At 35.8% G+C, this 27,985-nt stretch overlaps 3 protein-coding genes across 9 annotated transcripts; all 3 read left to right on the plus strand.

Moving 5' to 3' along the window:
* The first annotated feature begins 877 nt into the window (after window positions 1–877).
* Window positions 878–5,297, plus strand: LOC120344070 (uncharacterized). Its single transcript, XM_039413152.2, has one exon. The coding sequence runs from the start codon at window positions 2,012–2,014 to the stop codon at window positions 3,716–3,718; it is 1,707 nt and encodes a 568-aa protein (XP_039269086.2). The 5' UTR covers window positions 878–2,011; the 3' UTR covers window positions 3,719–5,297.
* Window positions 5,298–14,655: 9,358 nt separating this feature from the next.
* LOC120344067 (uncharacterized) lies at window positions 14,656–20,810 on the plus strand. Its single transcript, XM_039413150.2, has one exon. It carries the CDS (start codon window positions 14,720–14,722, stop codon window positions 17,744–17,746), a length of 3,027 nt encoding a protein of 1,008 aa, XP_039269084.2. The 5' UTR covers window positions 14,656–14,719; the 3' UTR covers window positions 17,747–20,810.
* A 37-nt stretch (window positions 20,811–20,847) lies between these two features.
* Window positions 20,848–27,926, plus strand: LOC120344090 (post-GPI attachment to proteins factor 2-like). Of its 7 annotated transcripts, none has more exons than XM_078112506.1 (7): window positions 20,848–20,985; window positions 22,259–22,407; window positions 22,601–22,768; window positions 23,647–23,802; window positions 24,859–24,964; window positions 25,267–25,476; window positions 25,998–27,926. In XM_078112506.1, the coding sequence occupies exons 2-7, from the start codon at window positions 22,372–22,374 to the stop codon at window positions 26,126–26,128; spliced, it is 807 nt and encodes a 268-aa protein (XP_077968632.1). In that variant the 5' UTR covers window positions 20,848–20,985; window positions 22,259–22,371; the 3' UTR covers window positions 26,129–27,926. The 7 variants fall into 7 exon arrangements, with proteins under 7 accessions (XP_077968632.1, XP_039269109.2, XP_039269114.2 ...); XM_039413175.2 differs by having other exon boundaries at window positions 22,269–22,407; XM_039413173.2 differs by lacking the exon at window positions 20,848–20,985 and adding an exon at window positions 21,037–21,835.
* Window positions 27,927–27,985: the final 59 nt, after the last annotated feature.

Raw genomic sequence — 27,985 nt, forward strand, 5'->3', positions numbered from 1 at the left:
GGTTGGTATCATAGAAGTAACCAACATTTTTTTGAAGAGCAATTTTGCGGTATTTGCAGCGAGACAGAAATTCTCGCGCGCTTCCAAAAAAAAACATTTTATCTTATTCTTGAACGATTCACTGGTGACTGACTTTTCCTGGCCTCCTATCAATAATTCTTTCACCAAATGAACCAACTGAGATAGAGAAAATGGCGATTGTATCACTTGGATAATTCGACAGCAAAAAAAGTCTATGGAGATATTCTTCAAGATATTGTTAGATACCAGTTGCTGCTTTTATTTGGCCATGTTCGGAGCAAAAGGCACTAGTAAACGTTGTATTAGGTCAATATAGAAAAGAAAATGTAGCATAATATTTCACGCCTTTTCCCGAATATGGCGAACCATGACCTCTAGTCTGATTACCAATCCATGTCCGGTATGAAATTAGTCAGTTGGTCATGCAAAGTGAGGAAATAACAATATCTGCTAAGTAAATAGCGACAAGATATGCTGAAATATAAAAGAATTATTCAAAATTAGGACAGAGATTGAACAATACACGTTGATAATAGGAGCAATGGCGTCGATTGTTACTAATGTCCGAAGCGTAAGGTTAAAGATAATCTTTTAATAATTACTAGCGAAAGAAACTGTAAGAATGCCTGCGGGGCTGAGTGAGATAGTATATCCCGGCTAATTATCGTTTCTTAACGGATTTCGACTGAAGTTACTATAAATGTATGTCAGTTGTAGATTGCTGTACCATTCAGTGTATTTCTACCTAGATTATTTTATTTTTAGGCTACGCTTATGAATATAACACAATCTGAGTTAGCAAAATAGTATAATTTGTCGATTATCAAATTTGTATGCAGACAAAGTTTATTAGAGCATGATATGAATCGTTGTTTACATTATAGATAATTCACGAGTTTGTATGCATCTTCGCAAAAATTATTTAGAGCTGTTATATAATGCTATCGTATTTTTAGATTAGATATAACACCTTGATAATTATTCTTACTATATATCTACATAAGTTTCAGATTCAGATATTTATTTCCGTCGTGCATGAAATATTGTACTATTAAACAAAGAACACAAAAAATAAATATATTTAAAACAAAAATAAAGACAATATTTCGATTGCAATTGACGAGGAGCCGCGAAATTTCTTTACCATATCACACCCTGATGAGGTTTTCTGCATGGAAATTCGAAACGACAAATTACATCGTTTTGCTAACATCGGTTTTGCTTTTTTTATTCTCATCAGCCACTTATTTATCAACTAAGAAGCTAATCATAGGCGAAAGTGGAGTAACTGAACAATCATACGCGAACGAGATAGTGAAAAATAACAAATGTCTGAAAAATAGTATATTCCCTTTCGAGCCATATCCGGAGTTACTTTGGTTTAAAATTTTTTAGGTAGATAATGACAGTTCAGTACATATTGCAGTAAAGATAAACAAAAGAGATAGCGATGAGAGACCGCCGACTTATCGATCTAGCGGCATGTATCCTTCGCTTTGACTCAATAGCGTGTCCCATCAGTAATTAATTAATAACTCGCTAATTATGCGACATAATTCATTCAAAATCAATATGCTTTTAGTCCGAAATATAATTAATGCACATGCAAAATTTGGAGCAGATTCAGCCTCGCTTTCGTGAGATATCGCGTGTCTACTCAGACAGACAAACAAACAAACAGACAAATATCCATCAACATACTTACCGATCAAAATCGATGATTAACAATAATCATGAAATATAATCAGAAGGGGCGGGCAAGATTCCAAGGTCAACCCCTTTTTTGCCAACTGACTCTTCTTACGCGGCCTCTCCTTACAATGTTGTAACTTGCCTATATATACGAGAGCGCAGTGGAGGTGCGTTTCCGTATACTCACACAGTTCTTAGCTTTTATAAACCAAGTCCCATACGAGTTCATTTTGCTATTTGTGTATATTATTTTTCATTTACAGATTGTTATGATAAAATGAGCTTAAACAATAATTAGATGTATCAATCTGATAATATGTCAATTAAACACGGATATAATAAGGGAAGTGAGATGACGACACACGGCCACACTGGGGTAAAAGTTGAAACAGAAAGCGACGATTCCTATTTGTCGACTTCACTTCCCAGCCTTAAAAGGGTCAAAGTTGAAAGGGTAAGGGACGATTCTGAAGGGACGAATTCATTTCCCAGTTATTCTACAGTCAGCATCCAAAGCGTTTATTCAATTGCGGCGAATTCACTTAACAGTCAATCAGGGGCCGGAGTCGAAAGGGTAAGCGACGATTCCGATGTGGCGAGTTCATTTTACAGTCATTCTAAGGTCAAAGTTGAAAGGGAAAGCGACGATTCCGATGGGGCGAGTACATTTAACAGCCATTCTAGAGCCAGATTCGAAGAGCAAAGCGACGATTCCCGTGTGGCGAATTCAAATAACAGATATTCTAGGGTCAAAGTTGAAAGGGAAAGCGACGATTCACATGTGTTGACTTCCCTTGCCAACCATAGAAGAGTTGAAAGCAACAATTCCAACGGGACGACTTCACTCTTCAGTCATTCTAGGATCAATGTTGAAGGGGAAAGCGACGATTCCAATGGGACGACTTTGCTTCCCATCCATGAAAGAGGCGAAAGTAACGAATCCAATGGGACGACTTCGCTTTATGGTCTTGAAAAAGAGAGTGACGAATCAGATGTAATGACTTCAATTCGCAATCGCAAAAGAGTCAGAATTGAAAGCGATGATTCCGACTCGACGACTTCACTTCCTAGTCATTCTAGGGTCAAAGTTGAAAGAGAAAGCGACGATTCCGACCCGACGACTTCACTTCCTAGTCATTCTAGGGTCAAAGTTGAAGGAGAAAGCGACCAATACGACTCGACGACTTCACTTCCTAGTCATTCTAGGGTCAAAGTTGAAAGAGAAAGCGACGATTCCGATGGGACGACTTTGCTTCCCAGCCATGAAAGAGGCGAAAGTAACGAATCTAATGGGACGACTTCGCTTCACGACTTTGGAAGAGAGAGTGGCGAATCAGATGTAATGACTTCAATTCGCAATCGTAAAAGAGTCAGAATTGAAAGCGATGAAAGAGAGAGCGACGATTCCAAAACGACAGCTCATGCATCGTACAAATGCGAAACTTGTGGAACGGATTTCACAACCAGGAATTTGTTGGCTGACCACATGTTGACTCATTCCAGAAAGCCAACCGAGTTCGGTGTAAAAAATGCGAAGACTAAGACGTCACAAAAACAAGACAATAAAGGCGGGGGCGTGTGCAAAATATGTGGAAAGCAGCTTAAGAGTGCATGTTCACTAAAAAAACATGTAATGTCACACAAAGAGGAAAAACCGTATTCTTGCTCTACGTGTGGAAAGCGATTTCTTACGAAGGCATACGTGGATCGACACGAACTTATACACACAGGAAAACGACCACATTCATGTAATATTTGTCACAGAGCGTTTAACCAGAAAAGTTCTTTAAAAACGCATATGAAGATCCACATTCCACATTCAGAATCAAATTACGAATGTGGAATTTGTGGAAAGAAGTTTCGACACAAAACTAGTTTAAAACCCCATTACCTGTCTCACACAGAAGAAAGACCGTATCAATGTACATTTTGTGAAAAACGTTTCAAGTCGACCTATCAACTGAACAAGCACAAACTTGTCCACACCCCATACTTCGGGACCTGATCTGCAGATAAACTGGGAAAGTATTTTGAATCTAGAACCATTGTTTGGAAAAAATATTTCTACTTGGTGCGCTGCTCAATAACCAACATTGGTTCCACGCGCTTCCATACTCAGAGAAATAGTATTATTATCTCATTTTTTTATTTCTTTTGGATTCGTTATTCACCTGGAAGTTTTGTGCGATGACGCCATCAGAATTTGAAATGAACATAATCTCGATTGCGAAAAAATTATATATGCAGACAAGATTACAATTTCCGTTTGATATGCCTTTGTTTTAAACAAGACGACCAATATTGCGGCGTATTAACTTACTTACAAGAATACGATATGTAATTTGCCCCTATATCTCTGTAAAAATATTTATATATTATCGGACTTTATTGGAAACGAAATGGAAATAGATGGATCGTTTTATTAGTATGTTGTTGTGAAGGAATCGTTTATTTCCTCAAATACTGGACCAATTGTTTTGAAATTTTCAGTGGTCAAAAAATATCGTTGTTGTCGCTTAAAAAATATTACTTGTATTTATTTCGACAACTCCTGTGGCTGTGGGATCTTTTGAATTCGTTTTTCCCCTGAAAGTTTTGTGCTATGACGTCATCAAAATTTGCGCGCCGTGTGACAGTTCCGCGATCTGGTGGTCAGCTCATAATCAGTAATTACAAGTTGATTTCTTGTGAAATTGTTTAGTTGACTGCAAAAATGAATGATAAAGAAAAGAATTGCTGATAAATGATTACGAAATTGAAATTTCCACGTCAACTAATATCTGGCCTGTGAGTTCTTTATCACTCAGTTAGCTCTTGATACTTAAGATTTTGCGAGAAGTTTGTGACTAAGTTTGTGGCTAAGTTTGTGGCGAGACCTGAGTCGTCAAAATATCTATTCCAATAGCAAAAATATTCAATTCTGAAGGACTCAGTTGAAACAAAGGGGAAAATATCGAACCGTTACTTTTGTCAAAAAAAAATATGAGCGAACAGCTGATTTCCTTGTACGTAAATGAATTTGACGAATAACCGTGCAAGTTTAGATGAATGGTTGAAATGAAGTCAGATTGAGGACAATTAATATCTCGGGATTAATGTTTTTATCAAGTTTGATGAAAAAAAATTCAATTTGACGAAAATTATTCCTCCTGGGACACGAATCAATTCTCTATTGTAAACTGTTAATGAACAATACGGAAAATACTAGAACATTGCATATTGAACTGCCTTTCCTTTGTCCGTTGGATATGTCTTTCTATTATTATCAGAGTCATAGGTAAGAATAATATAATTTCCACAAAATCTTCGTTCGATTAAGTTTTGTCCGAATAGGTTAAACGAATGCTTACAAATAAACTTGCGATTTCGTGAAGGGACTATGTTATTCTTATTTATTACTTAGCGAACACTTCATTTAAAAATACCGAATAAAACTATCGTTTGCTTCTTACCATCTGCGCATGTATTTCTATGGATAAGCGTGTTAGCAACCACCTGCATATAGGATGAGAAAATTGTCAAATTTATTATGCGAATGAAAAAAGTCGACAAGAGGCTTAATAATAAAGCACATCACGGCTTTTCGTCCTGTTACTAGTTCATGTCGGGTATCGGATTAGTCAACTATATGATACAGGTGCATTGATTTGATGGTGGGGTGAGCCATAAAATCGTTAATAGTCTGATTCGTGGAATATATTCTCGCAAACAAGGCACAATTGTCTCTAGATACATAGACTCAAAATCTCGGAACAAAAAAATTATATTACGATTAAAGGCTTTCTTTCTGACACAGAACCCCATGGTTGCTGGACGAACTTGGGTAGTTGAACATTCCTTGGTTGCCAGCCGATGGATTTCTTACGCCGATCCCCATTCCAGTGTAAGATGCGTAGGAAGAAGGGTAAGGAAATCCTGGGTAATATTTAGTGTATGAAGCGATGGTTCCACTTGACAGTATGGTTTGCTTCGTCTGGTGGAAACAAAAAAAGGCTTGATTAGAACATTGACGTAACTAGTGTCGAGCGTGGGGCGTGGCGGTAATAGTCAATACGGGCGTCTATTTATTTCGAGAGGGTTATATAATAGACGAACAGGTAGGGCGAGCCGATGGTGTCTTAGTCAGCAACTTAATTAGTCGAATTGGGCAAAAGTTATCCAATGGTTTACAAAAAAACTTTGAATACCGACCGAACGAAAAGAAAACCAAAAATCGACAATATATATTTAGGCTAGGAATAGATTTATAATCGATATTGACCAACTTTTGTGTCAAGTCAGATATAAAACTTGAGATTAGAATAATCATGAAGTTAGGATTCATTGTACGCTTTTTTCGTACATAAACCCTTCAGACGAAAAAAAGATTGAGCATATGAAGTGAGATTCACTATATGTTATGTGTCAGGATAGATATACACAGCTTCATACAAATGGTTGGAGTAAGCATATAAAATAGGATTCATGGTATGTTCTGGGTTATATTGAATATGAAATTCCTGACAAGATTAAACATATGAAGTGGGGAGTTCATAAATCTTCTGGGTTGGGAACACAGGCGTAACTAACCTTTTTTTCGAAAAACAATTTTGCGGCTTTTGCAGTGAGACAGAAATTCTCATACACCTTCCAATACCATTGATTTACCGGAGACTGGCTTGATATCAATAATCCTTTCACCAAATGAACCAATCGGGATAGATAAAATGCCGCTTGTATAACTTGGATAATTCGACAGCCAAGTAAGTCTATGGAGATTCAGTGTCTGCCTTTCTGCTTTTATCTAGCCTTGTTCGGGTAAAAGGCACGAGTAAGCGTCGTATTACGTCATTATGGGAAAAAATGAAGCCCCCCCAATAATTAAGCTCTTGGTTGGGATTAATATAAAAATTTCAGGCAAATTATTGCGCATATGATCAAAATAAAGTGAGAATCCTATTATGTTTTCGTTGAAACTTTGGAGCTTTAGGAAAATGACTGAATACGCCAGGGATTGTGATTTATCGTAACCCCGTGTATTTGGTCACTAGTTTTTTAAAATTTCAATAACTGCATGTAAGTCAAAAAATTTTCTAATCACCAGATGGTCGAATGTCATAGCCAATCATGCGTATGAAGACGGCATTACTGTTCGAACATATTCGAAAACAATATCGTAATGTTGAGAACCGATTATTTGAACCGATTTAATGAAGCTATGTAACACCCCCCCCCTGATATATCATGTCGTCACAAGTTCCTGCAAAAACAAGTAGGAAAGTATTCAAATATATGGACACAAACCAAACATACGCGTTATAATGACGCGTGCGTTGTCTCTACTTGTTTCAAATAAGAAAGTAATGTTCAACTCTTTGGATAAGAAGGATCCCTGTAGGTTCTTATGATGCCGGGTTTATCTAATTTAATTTTTAATTATGCTCGCTCCCAAATTTACTCAATATTGTTTTTTGTTCTATTTTTGCGTTCACTTAATGTTCCGTTGGAAGAAGGCCGAAATATTTGAATTATTGATATTACCCAGAAAAATCTTCTCGTCCAATTCATCAAATTTTGCCACATTCGTTCTTCTAATTCCCTAATTCTTGAATCCACTGACTTTTCCACTGTAAAAAAACAGACGTTTCAATTCATTCATAATGTGTTTCCACCCCCCCCCCCCCCCCAATCGTAAAGTGCAAATAAACGGCACTCCCCCCGAAGTATGTGAACCAATATGGCGGACACCGGAACGTAATATGTGTAGCAGGTTGGGGTTAGGCCATAATTATATTCAAATTTTCTCTATTTTATTATATTGCGAGCTCGGGGACTAGCCAATTGACTCCCGTAGTATTTGTACCTGAAATTATGGCCTAACCCTAACCTGATACATATACTACGTTCCGGTGTCCGCCATCTTGGTTCACATACTTCGGGGGTACCATAAAATGTATGTAAAATGCCTAACGGACAACTTCGAATATTTTTTTCGAACTCTTTGAATGACACACGCTAAATGTCGTTCGTGTTGGGCGTAAAATTACATTACTACCTTTTTTAAGTTAGCATATTTGGATCTCTCAGGAATTTTAGCGCTTTTCTCGACTTCAATGTCTCGACGTTTCTTAAACCAATAAAATAGTGACATCATTCGAGATTCGTGATCCCGGTTTATTTTATATATACCGTGTTTCCCAGAAAATAAGACCTACTCTAAATTTTAGAAATGATTTTAATATAAGCCATCTCCTTAACATAAGGCCTAGTCAATAATGCGATTTTTTTACCTAGTCGATAGCAAGAAATCTCTCCTATACGTTTCAAATGATTGACAATTTTTGTTTTGCAGTTATTTTGAATAGAAACGTGTTATTTATATGTAAATGGATATCGGTTTTCTCCAACTTGCTATACAGACTAAGCCAGACAGGCCCATGACAATGTTTGCATAGGCCATGCTTTTTTTTTTCAAGGAATTACGTCATGTATGAATTTCCCGCGCAAACAAGAAAGAAATTGTCACGTGTCACTAGAACGAATTGCACGATGCTCTTCTTTCTTTGAGCAAACAAGCACTGGAATTTTTATTAGTGGCATTACGCATTATCTCGCCATAACTTAAAAGTAAGAAGGGGTAATCCAATACTACATTTATTTTTACCACACGTATAGTTTAAATTTGGTGAACCTGGCATTGCCAAGAGTAGATCTGAAATATCATTTAAATTCAAAGCATGGTGTATGAAAGTGCAAAATCAATATTGCTTTTGATACTAACGAGCTCAATTATACCTGGTTTCTAAATCGACTGGTTGCCAGTTGATTCTAGCGCTTTTGCCACCACACAGAGATATAACATTACCCTCCACATTGACATTAAGTAAACAAAAACAATTTTTATTGGTGTGTTTAATAACAAATAGGAAACGCAGTATTTTAACACATGAATAACAGTTGCGAGTGCACCATAATTTGAAATCTAATGTGGTGAATGTTTGCAGGTGACCCCTACGCTACCGGAAATATTTGTATATTTGGCTCACAAATAGGCCTACGGACGCTACGGTACATAAAGTTTGCCAACCACTACATTACATGAATCTAATACATGACTTTCGGAACGCCAAGTAGAACACTAGTCGTCTGCTGTGGTGCCCTATAACCATGCGGTCGTCCATCTAACTAACATCTAAAACAAAACTAAAATGCAGGAACGGGCTCGCTGAATGTCGCGACTTTCCGAGAACAGTTTCGCCAGAACCCCGTGCGAAAACCTTGAATCCTATTGAAATATTCTATTATCCGCAGATGTATAGGTTCAGAATTCTTTAATGTCTTGATTTACAGGTTTTTAATAATAGATTCGAATCCGATATTTCTGTGAATTTCGAGTTGGGCGTAACATATTGACAAGGCAAGTCTGAAAGTCTGAAATCTGTGATTTTTGCGACACCTTGCGACCATTTACTGATGTCCCGAACATAATATCATATGCGCCTTGGCGAATATTTATTTGTAAGGGTACGGTACGGTACGGTACATTTTGTTGATAGCCGTCAGTAAGTTAAATGATCAGTGCCAAATCAGAATAGTTACAAATTTTAGGATGGAAAATAGCACATATGGCATTGCAAACAGGGGATAAAATAAGGCATTGGGTAGATGGTGATGATGGGTACCGGTACTGCCAGCTGTGTAACAACAACATTGTAGAAACTTGTAAACATTTATTTTTTGAATGCGTTTATGTTAGACAATTCTGGGAATGGTGTAACATTGCACCTCCCCAGTACAATATTAAAAGTATAATTTTCCTACAAAATGTAAAACCAATATTAGGACTGATCATTGCGTGTGCAAAAGGGGCAATAACCAAAGTTACCCCAGCCCACACTCGCTCAGCCCACACTCAGTCTGACGTCAAGGGGTTAACCAACTATTTTACCACTTTATAAACGTTAATACATAAAAACTTGGTGGCTATGACAAAATAGAGACCATATTGGATATACACAGCGCAAATGCAATACCAAGCACGGACCAGCTACCCCTAGTATGGCCTGTCAAAAACGAGTGTGGGCTAGCGTCTCACGAGTGTGGGCTAGCGTCACACGAGTGTGGGCTGGCATCCTACGAGTGTGGGCTAGCGTCACACGAGTGTGGGCTGGCGTTCTGACAGTGTTATACGGTAAGTTAAGGCATTCTAAACGCTCACAGATTACTAACATACATATATCCACATTTACCTCAGCACCAGAACCTCTCAGAGTCCGGCAATTGATAGCACAAAATGACACAAATGCCGGGAAAATGATTCCAAATCAACTGAACAATAATATCTCAAACCAGTGTTACCAGATATGACGGTAAACAAGCCTGAAATTGACCGTCGAAACTCAAAAATAAGAAAATTGAATTTCGAAATTATATTATATTTGAAGAAGGGCAAACTTACGGGACGGACTAAAAGTAGGCACTTGCAAATTAGGCACTTTTTAGGCACTTATTTAGGCACTTTGGAAAAAAAGTAAAAAAGGCGTAATACCTTTTAAAAACATAATCAATTAGTTAAAAATGGTCAAATTAAATGTTGAAAACGCAAATTGCAACGGGCAAACTCAATAACAATATTTAAAACGTAGTATTAAAGGCAGTCGCACGCGCTTGGTCACCACATATGCTAGGCACATATTTAGGCACTTCGAAAAATAAAGAAAATGGCAACTATCACTAATAAAAGACTGAGACATAAACATATTACCCACACTGATTAGCCTGGGTAAATATCCAATAGATGCACTTGAGTCGCGAACGAGCACGCGAAATCGAACAGTTGTTTCTCTAGTTTTCTCGTCGCATCGATTCCAATAGTAGAGATATCGATAACGTCAGTCAGTTCCTTATCGTCGGCGCCAGTGTCATTTCGGTCGATCATGCGTATATTTGGCAAGCTCTATAACGTGATTGTGATGTCGTAGTGTTTTAATTTTTGGATGGTGCAGTCAGATGGGGGTTAGGATTGACATATCAGAAAAAATTGTTATGCTACGCCCACTAGAAGTACGTTAGGTACGAAACTACACGAGACCCCTGGTTGGGTTTACATGAAATTAACTCCCTATTCTTCCTCTACGCCTTTGCGCTTGTGTATACTGCAAGGATGCTATGCCTTTGCGCTTGTGTATACTGCAAGGATGCTATAGCAGAAATAAATAGGGCTATACTGCAATTCAAGAGTGTCATTTTGTTTGGTGTTCTATCTTCTACTGATTTTTAAATTGTTTTGATTGATTTTAGACAAAATCTTTGTATAAAAATTTTCTGAAATTATTTACTAAATTAAGAATTTAATGAATATCATCAATTCCGATAAACTTAAATATTTCATTTCTTTCCCTTATTGAGGTCAAAGCATTTTAAAGATGAAGTGATGCATGTCATGTGTTTTTCTGTTCAGAAATATGAATACATTGTTTATATCAGCTGGAGCTAGACAAGACTATCTTTCCCATATGCCTTTGCACTTACTAAGGATAAACATGCGTATAATACAAGTATGCTGCAGCAGAAATAAGCAGGACTATAGTATGTAATTCAAGAATCGTGCTACCCACTGATGTGGGTAGCACGTGGGTAGTGGGTAGTGGGTAGCACTAATTTACGATATTACTGTTTCGTTTCGTCTCACCAAAGTCAGACTTCATCGGGCAGTTTACGACAATCAAGAATATAGTTGCTAAATTTCATTAGGTTATGTAAACCCGTTAACTGTGAATAGGAGATTTTTATAATCTATACGTAGAAATGTGTTGATATGTGTTAATTCCACTCAGGGACTGTAACGTATAGGCTATCGGATAATATTGTTATATTGTCTTACTGTTGTTTAGTTTCTGTTTAGTGTAGGAAACTGTAGTGTGATTTTGACTCTGCATTGACATTGTGGTGCTCCAGGAGTGTGTGTACCAATATGGAGGTAACTAATTTTGTTCACCTACTTTACATCAAGTTGTGTAAAGGGACTGAAACCTATGGGCAGAGGGATATTCACTTGGATAACATAGACAGTCCTCGAACTTGTGATAAAACTAAAATAAAGAAAATTGGAAAAAAATTATAGCCTAACCCTAACCTGGTAGTATGGTTCTCACACTACTTGAGTACTGACAATATAATGGTTCTCAGAGCTTCTTAATGAAGTAAAAAAATAAATATAGTAACTGCCTCAAGAGTAGGGGCGAGCAAGGTTTATGTACCAGGTCCCAAAATGTTGCTCACCTAGACTGGCTAGTCATTTAAGTGTAACGTAAAAAGTTACATTTTATGAGCAATATTCACAGTTTTACAAAAGCAAAACTGGAAAACAATAAGCCTCATGCCCAAACTAAATTTAATCGCAATCTCAATAAATTTCTTGGGCTATTTTTTTTAGCTAAAACAATAAAAAATTGGTTTTAGTTTGGTTGTTGCAGCAGCTGGCGGGCCAGATTGAATTGCCCAACAGGCTGGGTTCGGTTCGCGGGCCATGGTTTGCCCATGTCGGAGCTAAAAAGAACTGCAACCAAATTTTCAACACATTATACACATTTCCAAGTTTTTCGTCAGTTTGTTTAGTTGGATATCGGTGGAAGCTCGCATATGACGCGTTATTAAAGTGAAAGACGCAATAAGTGCCATAATGCATTATGAAAATAATATGTGTCTTAATAACTTGAATAATACTGATGCTAAATTATGTGAGATAGTAACAATGTGATATGTTACATATTGTTATTTCTTACTTCTTCCAACACATATTGAATAAAAAAATATGGCACAATGGCTTTCTCAATGAGGGAAAAGTTTCAGACAATCTCAGGGTCTTGATAAGATGAATCTTGATAGAAATGTAAACCAAAATTTAACAGTATTTCAGTGAAACAGTGGTTCTTATTAAACTTTTTGGGCCGCGCCCCCTTTTTAGAATTTGTCAAGTCTCACGCCCCACTTCAGAGAAAACTAGCTAACAATAAGCTACAAATAACAGATCGTAAGGCGAAAGTATGTTTATTCAAAAAAACGCGGTAAAAATATGTGAATGTAACAGAAATATCCAAAATAAATAAGGCGGGCAAGATCAAATCAAATGATTTTAAGGGTTAATTGGGTGGACTCATTCTTATTTTCGTACTCACGAAAAAATTGTCACAAATCGGAAAAATAAATTATATTTATCCCGCTTTTTGGGAACTAATTTGGATAATGGTTGCCATGAGTTTGTATTTAAAAGTATGTACTTTTTATTAGGATGATTTTGTGCTGCGCAAAATATTCGAATCCATGACCGATACCACTATTTAAAATGCCTTACCGTGTTAATTTAATTCTATTATCATAACTCAAATGTTGGTAAATCGGGCAGTTTACCACACATTTTAAGGCCACAGATCGCCGTTGCATTTTGAAAATATAATGGTTTTATTATTTTGTAAATACGAATCCGAAATTAATTATAATTGGGCAGTTTACCACGTATTTCATGTCCACAAATACCCGTGGTATTTGGTATTAATACTTTCATTATTTTATCAATATGAAAATAGGAATCAATATTTAATAATATCTGTCAGTTTACCACACATTTTATGTCCACAGATTGTCGATACAACCATGAGTTACGTTGAACAGAATTAAATTAATACTGCATGACATTTTAAATGCTGGTACCAGCCATGGATTGGATTATTTTGCGCAACAAAAAATCATCCTGGTAAAGGATCGATACTTTTAACTATCGCTATCAAAAATATTTGCCAGAAATTATTTTCTAATAAATCGACTCGTTTTTCCAACTTTGACAATTTATTGGATATCGTAACCGTAACAATGACGGCTATAAATACTGTATTTCCCGGCTAATAAGTCCACATAGCAAATAGGACGATGTCTATTTTTAGCACTCAAAAAAGGGGTTTTTCCATATAGGTTTCCAATAAGACGGGTAGAAAAATTGTGTCCCTGTTGTCCAGTTATGCTGATATGCGCTAATAATTTTATATGTTTAGAACCAGATCATGTTAGTTTAGTAGAATCATACTCACAGAATTAACTATTTTTAACAATTGAGCGGTAAATTTAAGTTGTAAAGCGGCAATCATTTTGGACAAACTATTAACCCGAATGTTGAAATAATTTTTGAATGTGATAAGTACTACACCGTACGTGCAGGGGTTATTTCGCAGCTGTGTTTTCCGGTACCTGTCAGGTTCTGCTGAATCGGCAAAACACCAAAGGTAATCAGACATACCGTTCGTAGTTTTTATTCGGTATTCCTCTGTTCGTTAATATTTCCATTTGTACCTTTTCCATTTATTATGCAGTAATTTAATTCTAACATGTATTTGTTACGGGTTTTAACCATTATTATAATTTATACAAATATTATGTCTGAGTTGGGGACACTGAACGGCTTGATGGATGGGTGTTGTGACCTGTGGGCCACCTGTTGCACATCCCTGCTTTATGCCAAACACATCGCACAGTATATATTGAAATTAGGTGCCGAACTGGAAAGATTCTGATCATACTAAAATGCAGTGCTTCCTACATTTTAGTGGCTGTTCTTCCAGAACTGACATGGTCTGTGGAATAAATCCGACCCGTTGGGTAATTCAATCCGGCCCGTCTAATGCTGTCACAACGAAACTAAAACCATATTTTTGATGTTTTAGCTAAAAAATAGCTCAAGGAGTTTGTTAAGATTTTGATTACCGTAAATTTATCTCAGACACGAGGATCATTGTTTTCCACTTTTGCTATTCTAACACTGAAAATATTGTTCATAAAATGTAACTTCAAATAACTTTCAAATTCTTGTTCCCATGGTCAAAAAACCTTGCTCATGCCTGGTCTAAAACCTTGCTCACAAAAGAATAAGTAAAAGTAAGCTGTATTAATATTTATTATCTTACTGATCTTTATCTGTATTAATTTGTAGGTTTATTATTAGGTATATAGTTTTCAAATTAATTGATTCAATAGAAACATGACTGAAAGATCAAGTATACTGAATATGATGGATGGGACTGAGGAGGCTGACACAGTTTCTTTGGGACAAATGGCTAAGAGTCTTGAAAGTACAGATGACCTGAAGTATCGGAACTACTCTGGTAAAGCACAACATGGCAAATCAAACTCAAAATCTCATCCAGAACTGCCACAACAAAATATTTTTATGCTACAAACGAAGTATGGTATTGATGAATCACTGTCAACACTAGAAGGCAGTATTGAGAAGCATTCTTTGGTCAAGAACAGTGAAACATTGAATCAAACTTTGGAAGAAAGATCTGTTGAAATGTATGTTGATGAAGATGTGCTACCAGTAGAGGATAGCTCTGAAAATTCTGCTTCTGGCAGCAACTCAGCAACTAATACTCAAACTAACAAGTTTGAGAAACTGGGGATGAAAAACCAAACCCAGTTTCAAAGTGATCCCACTGAAATTTATTCTGAAGAATCAATGATACCAGCAGATGGAAGTACTGAGGATAGTGCTTTGTACAATGAACATCAATCTGACGAGAATGATGGGTTAAGTGAGGAAAGCAAGACTCAAGACGGACCTATTGAAATGCAGGTTGAAGAATCAACACTGCAAGTAGAGGGCAGTACTACTGATAATTCAGTCATTGATCCAACAACTACATATGATAATGATCGCAAAACTCAATTTTTAGAAAGCGCATGCATTGAAAGACATGCTGATAATACAGTGCCTGTAGATAGCAGGGCTGAGAACAATGGAGTAGAAAATATAAACACAAATCAACTACAGACTTCAAGTGATAGAGAAATCGAAGCCAGTCACACATGCCTTGCTTGTGGACAACAATTTCTGACTCTACGAAATCTACAATTGCATATGCACATGCATATAAGCTTGAGCTCATCTTTTTGCAAATTCTGCGAGCAGCGATTGTTACAAAAAGGTCAAAAAATAGATACAGTCAACAAAAATGTAAGGACCTGCAGGGTATGCCAGAAACCTGTTGAAATAAAACCTGCTGGAAAAAGACCATCAAGCAGAAATAGTATTTCATGTTCTCACTGTGGAAAAACATTTTTGTCAGAGCGTTCACTTCTGGTTCATACCAGAATGCACACTGGTGAAAAACCATACAATTGTGCTCATTGTGGTGAATCATTTTCTTACAAAGGCTCTTTGGAGCGACATTTGTCGATACATAAAGTGCTATCAGTTTATTCTTGCAAATTTTGCTTGAAACGTTTTAAAAAAGAGCTGTACCTAACTCGTCATGTCATAATATTACATAGTAAAACAAAACCTTACACTTGTACATCTTGTGGAAAAGGATTCCGTACTGCTAAAAGCTTAAAAGTTCACCGTGCTGCACATATTGGCAGACCACCTTATTGCCATTTATATGAAAAGTCAGTCCATCAAAGTTCATCCTCACAATATCATAAAAGGTTATATGAAAATGAAAGGCCTTATACGTGTGATATATGTGGCAAGAAATTCTTTTGGATTGGAGGATTACTAAATCACTTAGAATGGAGACATAGTGGTCAGAATATATATATTTGTAATCGTTGTGGTAAGACTTTCGAAATTGTTCAGCATCTTAGACAGCATCAAATTACTACACATTCAAAGGCGTTTTTCTGTAAATTTTGTGGAAAATCATTCAAGCATAAAGTTTACTTCGATCAACATAAATTAATTCATCGTAAAGAAAAGCCATATTTATGTGAACTATGTGGAAAAGAATTCATAACAAAGACACTTGCAAAACGGCACATGCGGAGACATGCAGACCCTAAAGTACTTCATTGCAATGAATGCTGGAAAGTCTTCAGTACTTCGGAGACACTGGAGATTCATAGAGCCAAACATATAGGCATATATGCTATTGCTGATTGTGCATCGAAAATTAAGAAAGAATCTGCCCAGACTTTACCTCTGAGGGTGCCTGATGAACTATATACTTGTGAAAGATGCGGGGAAGTGTTTGAGCATGAAGATCACTTGGTTCAGCATAAAATAGATGATCATAACGAAAGGCGACGATTCTCATGTAGTCTTTGCAAGAAAACATTCAGAAGGTCTGATTACCTCAAAGCTCATTTTTGTCCTGCTTTGCCAAAAGTTCTCCCATATTTTTGTGATATTTGTGTCAAAGAGTTTCGTAGTGAGAAAGCTCTGAAAAATCATAATAAGCAACATACTGGAGAAAAACCATACAAGTGTAAAAGGTGTAAATATGATTTTGTTGCCAAAACTGATTTAAATGAACATGTGAGGGCAGAGCATGATGGAAAACTTTATGTTTGCGAATATTGTCAAAAAGATTTTGTTAGCAAAGGTAATTTAAAAATACACATGAAGTCACATACAAGGGAAAAACCATTCACATGCGAAGTGTGTAACAAAGGATTTCTTCGTGATGTGACTTTGAAAACACATATGAGACTACACACTGGGGAGAAACCTTTCTCATGTGATATATGTGGCAAGCGGTTTCGACAAGGTTCATATGTGAAAGATCACATGAGAATACACACAGGGGAAAAACCATATCAGTGTGATGTATGTGGAAAAGCCACCAGCACAAAGAGCACATTAAAAGCACACATGATGATTCATACATCACCAGAAAAGCTCTTTGCATGTGGACAATGTGAAATGAAGTTTGGAAATAAACATGCACTGAAAGCACATGTACGTAAACATACCGGAGAAAAACCATTTTGTTGTGACATATGCGGGAAGGGTTTTGCATGGAAAGGTGGTCTTATGACTCACCAGAGAACACACACAGGTGAAAAACCATTTGTATGTGATTTTTGTGGTAGGGGGTTCACCACCAAAGGAGGTATGGTTCAGCACAGAAGAATCCATACTGGTGAAAGACCGTTTTCATGTGAAGAATGTGGGAAAACATTCAGACAACAAGTCACATTGAAAACCCACTTACGCACTCAACATTATGAAAAACAGACATTTACAAAAGAATCAATGCATTTCCCGACGCCCTCTTTTCTTTGAATTGATTAATGAAACTTAATATATTATTAAAGGAATGAATGAAATGGTAGTGCTTAAACAACGAAAACATTTTTGTGAAATGCCTTTGTGTCAAATTAGCTATTTTCCTTTAGACGAGCAAAATGGAATAATGGTGTAGGTAAAAATCTGAGCTTATGATCATTTATTCTATTGCATTTTCTACGTTTATCTGGAAAGAAGTTAAAGCTTGTTGATTTTGTTGTTTTTGCTTAACAAATTTTTCGTCATCCCATAATATAACTCGATGTGCAACAGCGTAACTAATGATAAACATAAGAACAACTTGTAAAACACATACTCAATGGCCTTTTAGGGATCAGCTTATTTATGTGCACAATTTCGTTATCACAGATAAGTGTGTTTGGTCAGTCCAGTGGTTCACCTGCACTTTCTAGCACACTCAAGATCTGGGATAGCTTATACCGAATAATTTACCTTTTCATATAAATATCAAATATTTAATATGTTCTAAATTAGGTTAACAGGAAAATTTGGATTCATTGTTAATTTGAAGAGAATTGAAATTGGTGGGAATTGAATAGGTAGAAAGAAGTTGTTGGTGCTCTTTGTAATTGTGTTTTCACAGTAATTGGAATTTGAAGAAGAATTGTTTTAACTGGGTGTGAATTGTCACTTCTTAAAATGGCAATTCTGAAAATGAAAAATCTTCTAATAGTTCCTAAAATCTGAAATTTATTTTACCATATACCCAATTCGTTTTGATTATCTGTGTCCAGGGCGTAATGGACTGGCCATCAGGATTTGAATGAAAGAGATAAAAATAAGGGTTGTTTCATGAATATAACTGTTTAATGTAGAGTTTTTTTCAGAGTAGAGTTTTTTTGTTTAAATTTCAAATCATATATCTGTGTTTATGTGTTTTACCAATTATTAGATGATCTCCTCATGTTTTACGACTGAAATTTTTTATTTTGCTGTTGAACTTTGTATAACATTGAAGTTTGAAATCTGTACCACATTTTGAATTTATTTTAATTGGAAGTATACTCAAAAAATCACGAAATTTTTTTTAAATCTTCCCAAGGTTTTTTATAACTTTTTTTTCACTCCTATTGTCCACATTTTTTTGATTGTTGGAATTCAAATATTTTTCCATCTCTAATCCAATACTATTTGCACTATCGATATGGAATCGACTTAGTCAGTGGTTCCCAACCTTTTTCCAATCAACCCAAATATTTAAATAATTAAATTTTTGAAATCTCGCGACCCAAGGATATGCTCAGATACTAACAGGTATGTAATGCTCATGCTTCATATGGTCACAAAATTAAATGACTGTCCAATACCAGCATATGCCCTCTCAAGTTTTTATGTTGTGGTACTTCCCACAAATGCAATTACAATTGAGTAACACTTCAGTACAAATATAAAATAAGCAATAAAATTTACTAGAATCTACCAATAAAAATACTACTGTGATGACAAAACTCTCTGGGAGGGGGCCACAAGCCATAAAAGGTCGGGAACCACTGTACTATAGTTTGTTAATTTTATGCTTCGTCTCTCTATGTTTTGTTAATACTTTACAATATTTGTCTTTAGTTTTGTTTAATACAGTGGTTCTCAAATAGTGGACACTCCTCAAAAAAGAAGCATAGAAAAATTTTAGATGGTGTGTGAAGATTGTTAGATTTGAGATTGCTTGCCTTATTTTGGATATTTACGTTTATTTATTTTGGAAAATTACATTCCAACCACGTATTCTTGAATAAAACCTACTATCTGTTATTTGTAACTCATTGTTAGCTAGTTATTTTTATGATGGGGCGCGAAACTTGACAAAGTCTTAAAAATGGGGGCACAACTTGAAAAATTTCAAAAATCAATGGTTAATACTTGTCAATACTAACTGAGAATGACATATTTTACTTTGGGAAAAATTTTGCCTAAAATTGGGAATTCAATTATTTTTGATTTTAAGTGATTTTTAAAATAATATAAATCAGTTTATCAATCTGAGTTTGCTACAAAGCTCAATAAACATGTGAAAATGCTCATCTGTAATAATCATGTTTTGTAGTTGAAGCCTTTTTCCCAAGCCAACATAATTATGCCATGAAGTCCACTTTGTATACTTACTCCAATTATTTCTAATGTATAAATGATCTTATCATTACTCAGTGCATAACACGAAGAAGCTTTTACTCTCTAGGGCAGTGGTTCTCAAACTTTTTAAGCTGTGCCTTCTTTTTAGAATTCCTCAGGTCTCTCGCCCCACCTAAAAAATAACTAGCGAAAGTATGTGAAAATATGGGTACATAATAAATGGAACGTAAACAATAGAGAAATGTGAATATCTAAAATGAGGCGAGCAAGATCTAATCTAACAAATAGTTTTTTTTAGCTTCACACCGCTCAAAAAATTGTGTATGCCTGTCCCCTCCTTGTGGAGCATGCCCCACCATTTAAGAACCACTGCTCTAGGCAATTGTTCAGTCCTTTCAAATAAAGTAACGCCTAACATATCGTGGGACATCAGTGGCAGCTTGTAAAGAGTCTTGTTCGGAACGCAATACAAACTGTATAAGAAAATTGTGCATCAGTTTTTATATCTAATCCCAAAACATACAATAAATCTTCTACTTCAGTGGTTCTCAAACTTTTTAAGTCGCGACCACTTTTAAGAATTCATCACTCTCGGCCCACCTAAAAAAAACAGCTAACAATAAGCTACAAATAACAGATAGTAAGGCGAAAGTATGTTTTATTCAAAAATCATTTGTACATAATAAAGAAATGTAAATATCCAAAAAAAGGGCAGGGTCAAATCTAACAAATATATTTATTTTTAATTAGCTTCACGCCCCTCAAAATTGTCTTGACCTCCCATGTGGGGCGCGTCCCACTGTTTGACGTCCCATTATCCTACTTTGATTGCTCGCTCTGACTATTTGCCTAAAGATTTTATATCATTTTTTTGTATTATGTCGAGAGGAACAATTTTGATTTTTTTTCATCCAATTTATTGAATAATATGTCAATGTTTCAGTTACATTTCTAATATGAATTTTGTTTCAGATTTATTTACTTATTAATGATATAAATAGATTAGTTAAAATGAAATAGAAAAATAGTTTTTCATTCTGTATACACACGGCAGAGGAATTACATGAACTCTTATGAAATATAGAGATGGGAAAAAAAGATAACTTACTATTTTGAATACTTTTCTGGAATAATAGTTCAGAACAGTGGTTCGTATTTTTTATGGCTCTTCACTTCTTTCCGCAGGCTTATAGCACTCATGGCCCCCCATGTTCACCATAGTAAAAAATAGATGACTATTATGGGCTACTATCTAAAGCAGTTGTTCCTAACCTTTCATATACCGTGGCCTCTTACGGGAAGCTTTTAGCACCCATGGTTCCCTGTTTATCATTCCAGTGGTATTTATAGTGTTATTTTGATTGGTAGATTCCAAATACCAAACAATAAAACTACGAAGAACGGGATTTCGTGAATTGAAAAGTTAAATCAGTTTTGCGCTTAGCATTTTGGCATCTCTCCAATTAGGGCCTCTGATTGGTAACCGCTGGTCTAAAGAGCCTATTATGTATTTGCTATATTTATGGGATATAATAAAAAATCTAAATTGTTGATGCCCCACCCATCACAAGAGTATTCAGGTAATGAAACTACAGAAGACAAGGCATTTTGTTTCAAAGAAAAAAGTATGCAAATGATATATTACTAAAATAAATGTACCATGTAGTATTGCAGGCTTGCAAATACCCCCCATGACTGCTCTGTGGCCCTATTAAGGGCCATTGGCTTTCGGTTGCAAACCACTGGTTTAGAATATATTATTAAACAACAATTAACACATAGCAGCCAATGCATATTGAATGAGTTTCAATTTGGGAAATGAAAGAAAAGGCGATTTGCTCGGTTGGTTCCTGTTTTTGAATGGAGGCCTAAGGTCTTACTTTTAAAACGAGACTTTTCGAAATGATCAATTTTTAAGGGAAACTATTTTCTAAAACTCAGACTGAAAACATAATATAATACTAAAGGCACTCCAGAAGTATGTGTATCAATATGGAGGTAACTACCTTAATTTTTTTTGCCTATTTTACATCAAGTTGTGTGAAGGGACTGAAACCTATGGGCAGGGGGTATAGTCCCCGAACTTGTAATAGAACTAATATAAGGAAATCAGAATAAAATTATGGCCCAACCCTGACCTGGTAAACATACTACGGGAGTACCATATTAAAGAAGTAAATGAAATGGAAGTACTCGAAACAATGAAAACATGTTTTGTGAACTGCTTTCGTAGCAATTTAGCAGTTTTCTTTGTAAACTATCAAATTGTAATAATGGTGGTGAAAAATTCTGAGCTTTTCATAAATTATTGTATCTTCTACAGTAGACCATAATTTATATTAAAAGAAGTGAAACCTTCCTAATCTGAAAAGTTTGAATATAGAATATATTCCTAAACTCAGACTTCGTATATTTTTCTAGTTTGTCATAGTTTGTCCATATTCAACAAAAAGCTCAGAATCAAAAGCCGTGCTACACAACATTCTCAAACATTTCCAGGATGAATAAAGCACAAAACAAGTGTTAGCAAAACGATGCGTTTTGAAGCGTCAGCAAATTTTGGTAACAAGGTTGTGATTTATATATCTTTGACATGAATATAACTGGTGGCAATAATACATAGGAAAGGGTTTACATATTTTTTCGGGGAAGAGAAAAATCGATAAGACTGCTTAATCGTAAGGCGAACCATGGCCTCTCGTCCGCTTCCTAACACCACACCGCCGAGTCATAATCTCAAACATTCTTGGTATTTCTTCACAGATGTCTACCGTTATACATATAAATGAAAGAGAAAGGTCTTATGCCTTCCATGCTTCTGTTCGGAAGATAGTATTACTTGGTATTTCTCTTCCTATGTTTGGAATGTTTTTCGGAATTCTTTGGTCAATTTTTTTCGATATGGAGAGAACTACAGCTACCCATTGTTTGGTAAGTTCTTTATGAAAGTTTTTTGGAAGCATTCAAGCATCGGAAATTTTTTGTGACAATTTTGCTCCAATTAAGGTGCCAAACTCTCTAATGGAAATGGTGTAGGCCACTGACACTACAAGGGTCGCATGGTGGCTTAGCAGTCAAATAGTTGGCTCAGCCGTTGGCATCGCAAGTTATAACTGTTAATTTGATCTTAGATGAAGCCCCAACAGACGGCCCCTTAATAAAAAGGTAGGTATCACAGGGGGTTCAGCGACTAAAATGGTAGGTATCACATGTATCATTGACTAAAAAAGGTAGGTATCAGTAGTAGATGACTAAAAAGGTAGGGTTAGGGTATCAGTAACCCGAACCCTACCTTAGTCATCTACTACCGATACCTACCTTCTTCAGTCAATGATACATGTGATACCTACCTTTTTGGACACGTAGTGGACATAACGATCGTTTCAATATTATGTTGTTGTTCTTGTTCTTTGGCACGTTTTTAAAAAGTCGCTTTTCTCTTCGAATACTGGACCAATTGCTTTGAAATTTTCAGTGGTTAAAGATAAAAATTTTCTCCAGAAGGTATTACTTTTTTTTTCGCTATGACGTCATCAAAATTATGTGACTCTACGTGTCCATATATTTGAGCATAGCTCTCTTGTTAGTCATATACTACTGCTACCTACGTTTTTATTCACTGATACCTACCTTTTTAGTAGGGTCCCAACAGAGCAGTGGTTTCATGAACCCCTCTGCTATGACAAGGAGTCCAGCAATCATTTGTTAATAATGAGAAACCCTACAAGATTTGAAGCGAGAGTAATCACAAATGTCATTGCAATCATGTTTGCACAACTCTAAATCATCAACATCCCAATCTTTTTCAGGTCAAAAATTACCTTCCTTCAATCAGTGCGGCGTTTAATTATTTTCCCACGTCATCAGTATGGAGAATATGCATTTCGTTACATCTTTTTACGAAGATCGTTTTGTTTTATCTTACTACAATGAACAGAAGTAAAAAAATGAATCAACTAAGTCTGGTATGATATTTTTGCAGGGGTGTTGAAAATCAAAAAATATTTTCACTTTCTCATATTGAAAAATTTGATTATGGGTATTGATCTGAATCTAAAATTGGGTCATGTTACCCAGAAAAGTTGCACAAGTCTTCGTATATTCAAGGAAATGAAAAATTGCAACATATAATCAACCCCCATATATTGAACCTGTCAAGAGATGCAGGGTAATTAATCTATGGTCGGATAGTTACACTATTCGACCTATATTGGTGTCAGAGGTGGAAGATTTCTAGTTCCAACCCCATCACCTCATCCAGGGTGCAATAAATTGGATATTGAATTATAATCATTTTGTGTTTTTGCAAAAATAGTAGTTCCCATCTTATCAGTGGCTACTAATAGAAAGTCATGTTAGTAATAAAATATTTCGTTAACATGAATATTTGATAAAACCAGACACTAGGGTTAACACGGCAATACTGAGCTGGAACTGGAATGGTAAAAATTTCCCAGAAATATTCGTTGCTTTCCCATCTAAGGCCTTACCGAAATAAAACTACAGGGAGTCCTCGACTTACGACGTTGTTCCATTCTTGAGACGCGGTGTAATCCGAATTTCAGTGTAAGTCGGAACAACCAAAATGGCGTACAGTATCACTGAAACTGTGTACCATATGACTGAAGCTTAGTGATTATTCGTTCATATTCGTAATGGTTCGCAATTGTCTGCGTCATTTTCGATGTAAATGACGAAAACCAATGAGCCCAAAGCACTGATTTTCTTGATCACAAAGATCCAGTTTATAGGCTTAGATATTACAGTACAGTACAGTACTATCTTTTATATTTTTATGTAGTGCATTCGTAACCTCGAAACAGCGTTATGGAGTGCGAGTTCGTAACCTCGGAACAGCGTAAGTCGCGACCGTCGTAACCCGAGGACTCCCTGTACTTATAAAAAATGATAAATATACAATGAAACAGAAGATAAAAATATTAGACTCAAAAACTTCAGACAAACAATACCTGAAATAATGTTTAAAACTAAACAATTATAAAACGTGTTCTCATTTTCAGCTTGCCCCTTACCAAGGTTCGTTATCGAAGTTTGCAACAACTATGAATGGCATTGAGAACTTTTCTTTGCTCTGCTTGACAATGATTACATCTAAGGAAAATAAAAGTGAGTAAGACTTATCTGTAACTGACAGCATTTGGGCTATCTTAAGTCAGTGGTTCCCAAACCGTGACCCGTAACTACCATGTCTATTGCGTATTTAGCAATTTTACGAGGCCATAGCGATTTAGTATGACCTGCCGAACTCAATAGTTTAACAATTAATGTTTTTACTTTTCTGCATTCTAGATACCGCCGATCATTACGCCATTACCACATTTTAAGCACATGTGTATTTGTAACGAATCAAATATACCGGTATCTTAATTATACATACTACTTATTAAACGATAATTTTTATTTTTCAGCTATTCACGTCATCAGCTTTACTTTTTTCGTTATTTCATCGATTAGTTACATTGTGTCGATATATTCACTGTATTCTTCCATGGTTCTTGAAACTCAACTCGAACGAAAATCTCTCCGATTGAAAAAACGTTACTGCACTATAAATATTCTCAGCTTTTTGTTGGTGGTTTATTCTTATTACCGACATATTGCTTACTGTGAACCAGGAGGTAAGAGTGAGTTATTTGATATATGTAAAAATTTAAATGCTTTTCATTGCGGTGCTATCTCAAGGTGGTACTGTGGCATGGGGTCTACCACACTATAGCGTGATATTTACCTCAAGCTATCCTCTTGTCTGGTTACCTGTCCATGCCCAATATTTGAATAGTTAAACCGGAATATGTTTTAGATACATGTCATAATGACCCTGATTGTCACGTTATGCTTCTTATTAACAATAAACGTTAGCCTGGTCATTGGATTAGCCTTTGTCAATAAAATGTTCTTTATTCACAATTTTACATATTGAGTTTCGTGCCCCCAGTCCATTATATGTACCCGGCACTCTCAGAAAAGTAATTTCCCACCCCTGCCATAAACCCTGAGTCTAGTGTGAAGTCATGGGTCTTGTCTATATTAACAAAATGATGCATCAGGTATTTTCCAAAAAAAAGGCATTTGTGTCATAGTCTCGCACCCTTCCCCCACTGCCGCTATCTTTAATTATACACTAACTTAATTTTTTCAGTGTACACCATGTTTGCGTTCTTCGAATACATATTCGTTCTTTCCAACATCGGATTCCACTACACAGAGTCACTAGATTTTCATTCGTATTCTTGCATTGTGGGAGAAGATAGAAAAATAAGCTCGTCTTGATGACTAGACAACCTGAAATAATCCTGCATCCAGCAAAAAACGGAATAACTTTGCCTGCTGTATTATGATATTTACAAAGGTTTTTCGAGTCATTTTTAATGAGTTGTTTACATACTTCCACTCTGAACAAGGCTTCAACCAGCAGACGGCCATAGGTATAAAGATATGTTTTTTTTGGACTGACCCATAATCTTCATTATCAATAAAAAAGCCCACAAGAATTTTTGGGCAACAAAAGTGGGTCTCGAAAGAAAAAAGGTTGAGAACCACTGGACTATTCGAAACTAATCTCACAAAGGTTATGGTAAAATTTTTGACGTTCCAGAAGTATGTGTACCAATATGGAGGTGACTAATTTTATTCGCCTATTTTACATTGAGTTGTGTAAAGAGACTGAAACCTATGGACAGGGGAATATTTACTTGGCTAACACAGACAGTCCCTGAACTCGTAATAGAACTAAAATCAGAATAAATTTTTGCCTAATCCTAACGCTCGATTTAATTGTCAATAAAAACCAATCAAATTCCTAATGTTTGTTGCCTATTAATTTAAAGATCAATAACGAAGAGCATTTTCTAATGTGAATTAGTCATTGCTATATTGTTTAGACGAGACTAATCAATTTCATATTTAATTCTCTTTTAATTTAATCTTCTTTCAATCTAGATATTGTTCGGTAGTTTCGACATTGTATAAAAATGTTATGTTTAATACATCAATGGTTTCTTGCAATTGGCCAAAATTTGAATTTTGTTGTTAAATTCTTGTTTTTTCACATTTATATCTTGCTTTATAATTTGTTTAAGCTTATATTGTGTTTGTTGGGTCAATCTCAATTTCTCTCCCAAGGTAAATTTTTTTATGAGGCATCTTTGTTCCAGAGAATGCTCTAGTTAAGCAATGTTAACTAGTACATAGGAGGCTTAACGCCTTAAAGGGCTGGAATCTTCGTCATCACCACTTTGTCACACTTTAAGCGAGATGGTGACATTTAAAGATATTTAACCTGTAATCGCAGCAAGTCCCGTTTAACTATACCTAATTCGACATTGCGCATCACAGGTCTTCTCTGAAGCTAAGCTGCCTATTTTGATTTCTGGACTTCGAACCCGACCAAGATTCTGCGGGTTTCAATTTCTACACACTAGTTTGGTATTTTTTGACTAGAGGAAGTGTTTGCATTTGGCTGTGGGAGTTATATAAACTGTAACATACTATTAAATAAATAAATCTATTATATAAAATTAAGTAACCGGGTTGGCGACGTGTGTCCCCTATTATTACGATAAAGTTACAAGTGTTAAAAGCTCTCTATCATCAAGTCCATACTTTGCGAAGACAAATAATTCCATACTCGACATAGACTGGTAACTTCCTCTCCCTTGGGATAAATATATTAACCTATCGTATCCCTCCCTTATGGCTCTGTTTCCCAACCTTCACTATCCTATTATATTAGATGTCATTTCCACTTACGGTCCAGGTTTTGCTCCTAATGCAGAAAGAATTCAGAAATTTAAGTATATGGACCTGATGCATTTTCAAGCATGCTCCTTGATGGGGAACTATATGTTATTCTTTAATTTATGCTACATTTAGTTAATGTTTTGTAGAGATTATTGTTAATGTTTCTAAGATTGTAAAATTATTTATTTACCAACCAAGTTTTAAGATGAGCTTGATTATCATTATAGATTTAACTATGCATGAAAGGATATAAAGAAAAAATTGACGTTTTGTATTTGTTGCACAGATGTGAGTGATTAGTTAAATATTATAAACCTTATTTTGGCGATGGATCGCGTGGGTTCTTGCAATGTTGGTGTTAACATTCGGGCCTTGAAACAGCCGTAT

Source organism: Styela clava, chromosome 5 (assembly GCF_964204865.1).
Source record: "Styela clava chromosome 5, kaStyClav1.hap1.2, whole genome shotgun sequence".
Taxonomy (NCBI): Eukaryota; Metazoa; Chordata; class Ascidiacea; order Stolidobranchia; family Styelidae; genus Styela; species Styela clava.

What these genes read in the sequence shown, in the direction of transcription:
- LOC120344067 (XM_039413150.2), top strand. Translation starts at nt 14,720, where the DNA reads ATGACTGAAAGATCAAGTATACTGAATATGATGGATGGGACTGAGGAG.
- LOC120344090 (XM_078112506.1), top strand. Translation starts at nt 22,372, where the DNA reads ATGCGTTTTGAAGCGTCAGCAAATTTTGGTAACAAG. An exon ending in CAGCAAATTTTGGTAACAAG is followed by an intron (nt 22,408 to 22,600) that starts GTTGTGATTTAT and finishes ATTTCTTCACAG; the next exon opens with ATGTCTACCGTTATACATAT. An exon ending in CTACAGCTACCCATTGTTTG is followed by an intron (nt 22,769 to 23,646) that starts GTAAGTTCTTTA and finishes AATCTTTTTCAG; the next exon opens with GTCAAAAATTACCTTCCTTC.
- LOC120344070 (XM_039413152.2), top strand. Translation starts at nt 2,012, where the DNA reads ATGTATCAATCTGATAATATGTCAATTAAACACGGATATAATAAGGGA.